This window comes from Electrona antarctica (assembly GCF_951216825.1).
Source record: "Electrona antarctica genome assembly, chromosome: 10".
Classification (NCBI taxonomy): domain Eukaryota; kingdom Metazoa; phylum Chordata; class Actinopteri; order Myctophiformes; family Myctophidae; genus Electrona; species Electrona antarctica.
The window spans coordinates 41,080,841-41,090,840 of NC_136791.1; the positions used below are offsets into that span (position 1 = coordinate 41,080,841).

Genomic DNA, 10,000 nt, shown 5'->3' on the forward strand with positions numbered 1-10,000 from the left:
GAAAACACGGTGATGTGTTTCTGTATAGTCTACATGCATGTGTATAAATGTGCACGTACACTATGCACTGCACACACGTGGATAATAAAGACATCTAATCGACTATTTTCAGCTAGATTTTTCAAATCAATCTGTTTTCAAATGCCTTTTCACGCAACAATAACGCAGCTTTGACAAAAATAAAGGCAACATGAAGTTGCCTTTTTTTGTATTGCGTTGTATTTTCGTTCTATCTAGGTGCTTGTTTGTGAATGTCATTGTCTGATGAAGAGCCGTGAGGCTTGAAACGTCATGTCCACTATGGTGTAAGGAACCGGTCAGCTGGTGGAAAAAAAAGCGAGGAAAAAATGGTATGATGTTCGCGAGACCCGAAACCCAGATGACCTTGGGATAGATCACTGAGGATACATCCCAGGTGCATCCATGCGATGTATTTTCGTTCTATGTAGGTGCTTGTTTGTGAATGTCATTGTCTGATGAAGAGCCGTGAGGCTTGAAACGTCATGTCCACTATGGTGTAAGGAACCGTAATGAATTATTTTAAGCTTTGGAGCTTATTTCAGTGTGCGGAACATTATCTTCTTTCTATTATTATTAACCTCGGCCCGGCACCTGGCGTTTAGTTATAGTGGACGTGCATGCTCTATTGTATTCTTCTGTAAGTGCAGGTGTCCCACTGACTCCACGGAAGGTTTACATGCGTTATTTCAGAACAAACTTGTTCCCCGTCTATCTGTCCCTTCTATGCTGTGCATGTTGCCTCATGCGGCCCGCCTGCCCTTGCGTTGCCTCTGCCGACACGGCCCCAGCCGTGGCCAACGCGTGCCCAGATGAGATAGCTCGGCCCAGGGGGGGTAACGGAGGGAGGGACTGCTGCTCAAAAAATGAGAGAGAGAGAGAGAGAGAGAGAGAGAGAGAGAGAGAGAGAGAGAGAGAGAGCGAACAGGCGCTTGGAGCACGGCCAAGTCTTTCTTCTCTCGTACCCGCCGCCCCCGTCTCCTCCTGTCATGTAGCGGAGGCTTAATGAAACGAATCAATATGGAAAGACGGGGCGAGACGCTACGACAGCGCATTGCAAACAAACAAAATGAGTTGGAGGCTACGTGCGTTTATGTGTGTGTACAGAACCATGGAAATACAAGAATATGCACGCATGTACTGAGTGTGTGTGCGTGTGTGTGTGCGTGTGCGTGTGCGTGTGTGTGCGTGTGTGTGTGTGTGTGTGTGTGGACTGTGGAGGGGGTTGGTTGGTGGGGGGGAATTATGGTGGTGAAAAGACATGCAGTGACTTTCTTCATCAAAACCTTGGCAGACGATCAGAGGGGAAGCTATTGTTGGAATACAACCTCCCCTCCCCTCTTTTCCCCGCCACGCACACACAGGAGGGGAACACATGTGAATCCGTACGCGGACTCCAGCGCCACACTTGCATGCGCACATGCATGCATGTGCGCATGCATATTCACACCATCCTTCCACCCACTCACTCACCACTGCTTGCAAAGTTATGGAGAGAGATGCATGGCACCGCCACATCTTCCTGCCACAGTCACAATTAACCCATTTTGGGCGGGAACCCCATTTGGTGTTTTAAAGCATTATGTTATACTTTATAGCTATTGAAAAATAGCAGATCTACAAGCTCATAGCTCATGCACTTGTAGGTCTGCTATTTTTTGAAAAAATCGTGAAAATGTGCCTCAAATCTTTGAATATATATTATTGCAGAGTGAACATTTTAACCCAAATCTTTGTTTCTGGGGAGGTCCCTGGAACAATATATTTTCAGATGGGGGGGCGGAGGCATATTACATATCATTTTTGGGGTTCTTGACATGAAATATTGAGCACCACTGATACAGACACATAAGGTTTTTCAGAAAACTGTTTTGAAGACATTTTTTACATTTCGACGTCAGGCCAACATGGGTTAAAGCGGCTATGTGCGTGTGAATGCGAGTTTGTTTGTGCACGCATGTATGTGTAGGCATGTAGGTGGTGGCTGCTTCAACAGAAAAAAGAAAAACATTTTGATTGGCAAACTTTATCTGTGGGCCCGGAGGGAGCGTGCAGCCACTGTAAACGATTTATCGGAAAAATGCATCCCAGAATGCACCTGGGGGGCTCTTGCCCCAGGACGATTATTGAATGACCTCTGAGAGCTTGACTCCTCACCTCCCCGCCTGCCCAACAAATTAACTTCCCTGAGTACGCCAGGAGACATGAGGACGGGCCCAGAGCAGGGAAACAATGGCTGCTTGGCTGTTCTGTGCATAGTGGGTTCCCGTGTACGTACAGCGTGCAAGACTCGAGGCGAGACGTGGCTGTGTTGTCAAACAGAGCTGTGTGTGATTGCAAGGTTGCACTAAATCTGAAAGTGGTCCATGAGTTTAAAATTGACTGAAATTAAGGGAATATTTTTGAGTGTTTTTAAATGAAGGTTTGAGATTATCAGTGATGTCCCACAAGAAATGTATCTAATGACATCAGATACAGTTTCACAATTTTTCATGGATGAGATCTTCTCCTTTTGATAATGAATAACTAAATACATTACCCACCTAGTCGGAACCTCAGGGCCGCCAGCGGTCCACTATGGAAGGCCAGCAGCAGCACATCTGCGCCCTCTGGAGCTCCGTCCAGCCCCGTGCCCCAGTGGAGGCCCTCCAGACCCCCTGAGCAACGCATGTGCTGGGCCAGCTGCAGCGTGGGGCGTAAGGCCAGCTCCTCCGACACCAGCCCCAGTCGCAGAGGAGCCAGGCCCACATCGAAGCTCATCAGCTCCCCCTGTCCTCCGCCTACCACGACCAGGGCTCCGGCCGGGTGCCAGGCCAGCAGCGAGGGTGGGACAGGGCAAGGGGCAACGAAGGTGTCCCCTGGCCTCCTCTGGTCGTAGAGGACAAGGGAAGAGTCGGCGAGGCCCAGGAGGAGGGCGGTTTCGGACGGGTGGCGCGAGCAGGAGATGGGGCGGGAGGGAAGGGGGATCCGGGTGGTGGTGGAAAGGCGTTGCAGACGGTTCCGGGCGCACTCATAGGTGCAGGTTTCAGCCCAGCAGGCCCCCCTGAGGTCCTGGACATTGGCTTCTGCTGCTGGAGGAGGCGGAGGGGGCAGTTCTACCATCAGCAGCTGGTAGGGCTGTAGCAGGCTGAAGCGACAGTCCAGAGGATCACCCTCTGTGCAGATGGAGCTCAGGACCTGGTGGAGAGAGGGTGGAGGAATATATAGAGGGGAAAAGGAAAGGTGGGAGGGGCAAGGTAGAAAACGAGAGGAAGAGAGGACAGAGAGATGTGAACAGGATAAAATGAAACAAGAGAATTAGTGTGGGAAGGATATTATGGCTGAATGAGCTTAGCTTGTTTAAACAAGAACATGTGCTCTGTGTTTACATATGAAATTCCTGCTCTCTGGTTCTACATCGCACTCAGAACCTGAAATAAACTTTTTTTTAATTTTTATATTCCAACCCCATTTATTTGTCTGTTCTGTATTTTCTCTCAGAAAAAAATATTTATTTTAAATAAAAACCCACACAGAAAGATATCATGTCAGAACCCATCTGAAAGCATCTCATTCATAAGATGCTTTCAGATGTTGAGATGAAAGTAAAAACAAATGGCTAAGTACAGTTACTTAAATATCAGCACACACAGATGACAATGCATAGACACCTCCCGCAGCATCCCAAGAGGCTCAGGGGTGCTTGAGTTGTGATGGTAGGCATCATAGAGGCAATACAAACCAAAATATAAAACATTGCTGTGCAGTAGGTATCCGTCAGTCTTGCTAGTGGCTGACCTCTCCCACCCATGTCATGTTTGACAGCTGAGCCTGTGACTGACGTGACGTCAATATGTGAAACTAGAAAAGCAGTTCCTGCAGAAACTGTGTGGGCTTGCTGAAAACCCACAATGTCTATGATGTATGATGTATATGATGGCCCAGCGTCGTGATGATGGATGGTGACGTATTCACCGTCGCCCCAGGAAGCGGCAGAGGTTTGAATGCGTTGTTATAGCAACCACAGATAGCACCTCTGTGTGAACCTATAGAAAGATCTGATCCTTCCTCGTGCAAAAACCTTTACAAAAGGAAAAATTGTAAAAAGAAATATACATGTATAAATAACTGCATAATAGCTGAATATGCTGAAGTTTGTACTATATTTCTAGCACAAATGATGTGGAAGTAGTTAGATGCCCAGAACAGTGGCTGTAGAGAACTAGTGTGTGCTCACATCCAGAACACAGCATGGTACATTCATTGTCTGATTGAATGAAGTTCTTGTAATTGTGCTTTGGCAGTAAACGAAGAAAGAAACAGAACACAAAGAGTACTATATGAGAGACCGAGTATAAGGCAGTGAGGGACAGAGACAGAGAGCTGGAGATGTGCGAGAGAGAGTGAGATGAGTCATATACTGTAGCATGGCATGGCAGCAGCCTCACACCCCCCGTCGGAGTCGGCAGAAATAGAGCCTTCCACTCCTCGTACAACAAACACTCGGCTGTCAATCAAACGCCTGCTAATGATAAGAGCCCCATTTAACTCCAAGGTCAACAAGCGTCTTCTCCCTGAGCATTTCCACAGCCTGGCAACCCGCTACCCAGCGATAAACAACCTCCTCTGTTTACCATACCTGCGTGAGCAGCCAGCAGAACACGTGGACGTCAACTGAAACAACCAAAGACACCGGTCGGTCCTCAATTTTGGAAATAAAGAGCGGAAAGGAGAATGATGCTATAGCTAAGGAGAGATTTGACTAGCAGTGGTCCAATGTGATTTATTTTGCTCCCTGGGCCACGGCCAATTGGGTGGCTGGATCTGTAGGGATGGGTGTTTGCGACAATGGGCCCGTGCTATGCTATAGCTAGCTTTGACACCGGGCGAGATAGGTCCTTCACAATGGGGCAGCCAGGCACCATTGGTGAAAAACGCCCCCCACAACAAGGCAGCGTCCACAGTAGGCAGACATCAGGAGACACAAAGTGCACACTGACAGGTCCATAATCGCACAGTTAAGTCCTCGGTGTTCATTTAACTCTGTTGAGTGTAAGAATGGTCTATTTCTACGCTCCCGGGGTAAAATTGACACTGAGGACTTCACTGTGTGCCAACAGGGGGTTTTCTTCATATTGTGAGGAGGATTTCATCTCACTAAAGCTCCCATCAGAGGAGCTGCATTCACCGTGGTAGCCCTGGCTAAATGAGAGCAGTTCTTTTCGCCATGTAGACAGAAACAGGGGATCGGCTGCCTGCCTGTGTTTTTCTGGTTCCTTCCTTCCTACCGTAAAGCTGGCCAGCCCTGTTTTTTTGGCAGGCTTTGCCAAAAAGGGACTTAGAGGCGAAAGTGAGAGAGTGAGAGAGAGAGAGAGAGAGAGAGAGAGAGGGGTAGGGAGGATTTTTTTTCTTTCCTGCTCTAAGTCTACAGCAGGAGGAAAGCAGATGACTGTCCTATTGAATGCATGTTTTTCTCTCTGTAATCCCCCAGAGCAAACTCCTGCTGGCTCCCCAGGAGGGTGGGTGTGTGTGTGTGTGTGTGTGTGTGTGTGTGTGTGTGTGTGTGTGTGTGTGTGTGTGTGTGTGTGTGTGTGTGTGTGTGTGTGTGTGTGTGTGTGTGTGTGTGTGTGTGTGTGTGTGTGAGAGAGTGTCACTATGTATACAGTATGTGTGTGGCTGGAGAAGGTCAGCAGTGTATGGTACTGTATGTCTGTATACGGTGGATGTGTGGGCGTGCGTGCGTGTGTGTGTCATTGGGTGTGAGGGTTCTGTTCTCTGCATAGGTTCGTAGGTGGTGGTACAGTATGTGCACATGTACATGTACATGCACAAACACACACAAACACACACACACACACACACACACACACACACACACACACACACACACACACACACACACACACACACACACACACACACACACACACACACACACACACACACACACAAAAAGAAACAGATGCACTATACTGTACATACTGTGTGCACTCCAGGCAAGGTTCCACAAGCCCATTCTCACAGAGAGATCAGTTTGTTGCTCCCGGGGAGAAACCTTGTATCTAATGTTTCAACTTGTTATGTTTTTAGTAAAATAATTCTCATACTGCAATGTCACACAAAAGTAACAACAAGGTCATCAAGGTCAGATCAACATATGGAATGTCAGAACAGGTCAGCTCCATATATGGAGATCTAAGGGTGGCAGTGGGGGCAGTGTCTTAAGTGTACAGCGCTCCATATATGCACATCTAGGTGATGATCCAGTCTTCTCCATGTATGGCTATCCAGGGTTTACGCTCCATACAGTATATGGAGCGTAAAGGTCACAAGGTCACAAGGTCACAAGGTCACAAGGCGTGACGGACTGACGGCCATATATGGTGGCGTGACGCATAACGAGGCGTGAGGGACTGACGGCCATATATGGTGGCGTGACGCTTAACGAGGCGTGAGGGACTGACGGCCATATATGGTGGCGTGACGCTTAACGAGGCGTGAGGGACTGACGGCCATATATGGTGGCGTGACGCTTAACGAGGCGTGAGGGACTGACGGCCATATATGGTGGCGTGACGTGTAACGAGGCGTGAGGGACTGCCATATATGGTGGCGTGACGTGTAACGAGGCGTGAGGGACTGACGGCCATATGGTGGCGTGACGCTTAACGAGGCGTGAGGGACTGACGGCCATATATGGTGGTGTGACGTGTAACGAGGCGTGAGGGACTGACGGCCATATATGGTGGTGTGACGTGTAACGAGGCGTGAGGTACTGCCATATATGGTGGCGTGACGGACGGAACGACGGACGGTGGACTCGCAGGTTTTCATAAAATAGCCAAACTACAAGCTCACGGCATGTTGCGGTGAGATGGGTCATGTGAGCTTGCAATTAAATACTAATTGTATTCAATGATAAATAGCTACATTGGATCCATTTTGTAACACAGGGTCCACAGTTGTGGACACACATGCGAGCGCCCGACAGCCACGATTTGCTGTGTGTTACAGAAACTGCTCACAGCCACATCTCATCCTGTTAGACCGCTGTTGAGCCAGCCTCCCACCCTGGCACTGTGAGCAGGGCTGGGGCAGCTGATTCAGCTCTCACACCGTGGCTGTGGATGATGGTGGTGGAGTTTGTGTCCAGTATTTTGACAGCAAATTTTGATTTTAGTTTTAGTCAGTCTTTTTAATAGTTTGCATTTAGTTTTAGTCACATTTTAGTCACCTAGAATGGTTTAGTGTTAGTCTAGTTTTAGTCGCCTAAATATCATAAAATCTTAGTAGATTAAATCTGCAGTTGATTTAGTTGACTAAAATGTATTTTGGCGGGCCTTGATGCCGACCGCTGCCAACCTGGGGGGGGGGGCAGCGGACTGAGCTCATGGGGGGGGGGGGGGCAGCGGGGGCAGCGGACTGAGCTCATGCTTCCTTCTATGCATGAGGAGTCCAAGCTGCTTCTTTTCACCTGCCAGGGGGGAGTTTCCCTGGCCGGACGTAGCTCGTGGAAGGAACACGTTATTCCGACCAGTTCCTTTCCCCTCCATCAGGCACCCCGGCTGGCCAGGGGGAGGTAGTTTAGAGGATTACTGCATGCTTTTTGTGAGGGTACCTACCCTAGGGGACACAGGGAGAACATGCAAACTCCACACAGAAAGGCCCTTTCGCCAACCCCGCCTCGGGTATGGGCACTGATGACATGGAGGGGGTAACACGTCCCCAGTACCCACAGCGTCCTCAGTGGGAATCGAACCCAGGACCTTCTAGCTGTGAGGCAATATTGTGCAATATTGCAGAGTTTTATTGTTGAGGTTTGATTGAATGCCTAACAATTGCCTGTGATGTGTTTCAGTAAAGATTGGGCTGGACCATGTGCAGGATAGCAGAGGAGTGTTAAGATGTTTTGTTGTGATTACTTATGTTGTAGTGTAAAGGACTTATATTATTATATAACTTGTATAGTTCATGTAGACTTAGTTTTAATACTTGTATTATTGTTGAGTGGTGTAAACCACTCCTACAACTGGCTTTTTTGAGTGGTGTAAACCACTCCTACAACTGGCTTTTGTTGAGTGGTGTAAACCACTCCTACAACTGGCTTTTGTGTGCAGAAAAAAATGAGCATGGTTGCTATGTTCAAAATAATTTCTGACGTAATTAAATCACACCCGGGTGAACTGGATGACCGTAGCAACCGTGGTCATTTTCTCTGCGCAAAAACAGCCAGTTGTGAAATCACATCCGGGTGTGAGGCTAAATAATACCTTACCTTATATAATACCTTAGACATTACGTCAGACCACAGCTGATCATGCTATATAAAACCTTACACCACTCGGTTCACACGGGTGTGATTTTTTTTTTTTTATTTATGTATACTGTATATATATTGTATGTTATGTATTTATGGTATGCTCTCATTCATAATACACCCCTGTAAATGGTATAGTCCAGGCTCATTATCTCCAGCTGGGTATAAAAGGCTGCCATTTTGCTAGTGGACAGGACGGGACTCTGTCCTGGGAGTAGAGAGCTTCCTGTATTTATGTCAGTTAGTTGGTATTGTTCTGTTGCTGAATAAATATACCAGTTGGTTAATTGTTACCTCTTCCTCTATACTGCATTCCAAATGCAAAAATGGTCATCCTCACACCTACAAAAATGTAGTAATGAAGAACAGATTATGCCTCTGCTTCTTTAAACTGGAAACCTAAATTGGCAATGTCACCTTATCTAGCCGGTTTTTGACTCTAATGTGACTGGTTTGTACAGCTCCGTTCCCATTGGTGCCACACTGCCGCCCATTCTAAAACACGTACTGTAGGTGCTTACAAGGTGCTTTGGAGAAGAGCCCAAAAGCTAATGGTGTGTACTGTGTATTCACTTAATGACTGTAGTTCGGATAAGAGGATATGTGACCTAGCCATTTCACTGTGTAAATAACAATTTAAAAAAAGACAAATTACATAAAACCTGTTATGATAATACGACTAGGGCTGGTCACTTCAGTGTATCATAAAATATACAAAATATACTGAAATAATAAGAATATTCTGTTTCCGGGTTCTAGGAGCATGTGATGATTTAACAGGGGGGAAAAAACTATGATTATGATGATGACTATGATATGAAAGATAATGAATGATTGTGCAAGAGAAGGAAGAGATAGAGAGGAGGAGGAGGAGGAGGGAGTGATTGCGGTAAAGAAAGTGATAGGATAAGTAAAATACAAAGAAAGACATGGAAGAGAATAAAAGTGAGGGTGAGAGAAGACCAAGAGAAGGAGGCAAGAGATATATCATTAGAGAACAAGGAAGGAAACGGGGAGGAAGACAGTCAGACTGCAGAGAGCGAGAGAGAAAGAGTCAAACAGAGACCTACAGTTAAGTGGCTTTCCTCTACTTATTGGTTTCAGTGACTGGTCAAAACTGTTCTCCATCCCCCCCTCTCTGCTTCTTCTTCTTCTTCTTCTTCTTCTGTGCTATGAAAGATAAAGCGTCCGGGTCCTACTGAGTGGCTGGCCCTTGTTCACAGCTGTGGCCTTTTGGAGCCAATTTTCCAGCTCAGGGAGCAGAGAAAGACAGAGGGAGAGGGAGAGAGAGACAGATATGGGGGTGGGAGGAAGGAGGGATGAGGAGTGTCGGGGAGGAGGAGGAGGAAAATGGGAACGAGGGGGAAGGAAGTTTTACGGAAGTGAAACATGGGTCGTAGCAGGCTGAGGATGATGGACTGTACTGTAACTGTGATACCATGGATTATAATGGGTGCTGGTGAAAACCCATCGCATATCGTTGCTGTCGGCAGAAACCACGTAACTCCATAGTTCAACTTTTTATGGGGTTTCTTTTGTAAATGAATGCCGTACTTCGTTATCTATTGGTGTCACACAACAAAAGTAGCGAAAATAGGTGGTCTACAAGCTTGTAACGTGTTAGTTTTGGACAAGCTTTCTGCATGATAGCGATAAGTAAAATGAGAAATCCTGTAATACTGTACT

General features: G+C 47.0%; 1 protein-coding gene across 1 annotated transcript in view; it reads right to left on the bottom strand.

Moving 5' to 3' along the window:
• wdpcp (WD repeat containing planar cell polarity effector) overlaps window positions 1–10,000 on the bottom strand; it is a 112,689-nt gene that overhangs the window by 40,803 nt on the left and 61,886 nt on the right. The window contains exon 10 of the mRNA XM_079513288.1: window positions 2,562–3,195. Coding sequence (XP_079369414.1) covers window positions 2,562–3,195 — 634 coding nt within the window. The remainder of the gene's footprint in view (window positions 1–2,561; window positions 3,196–10,000) is intronic.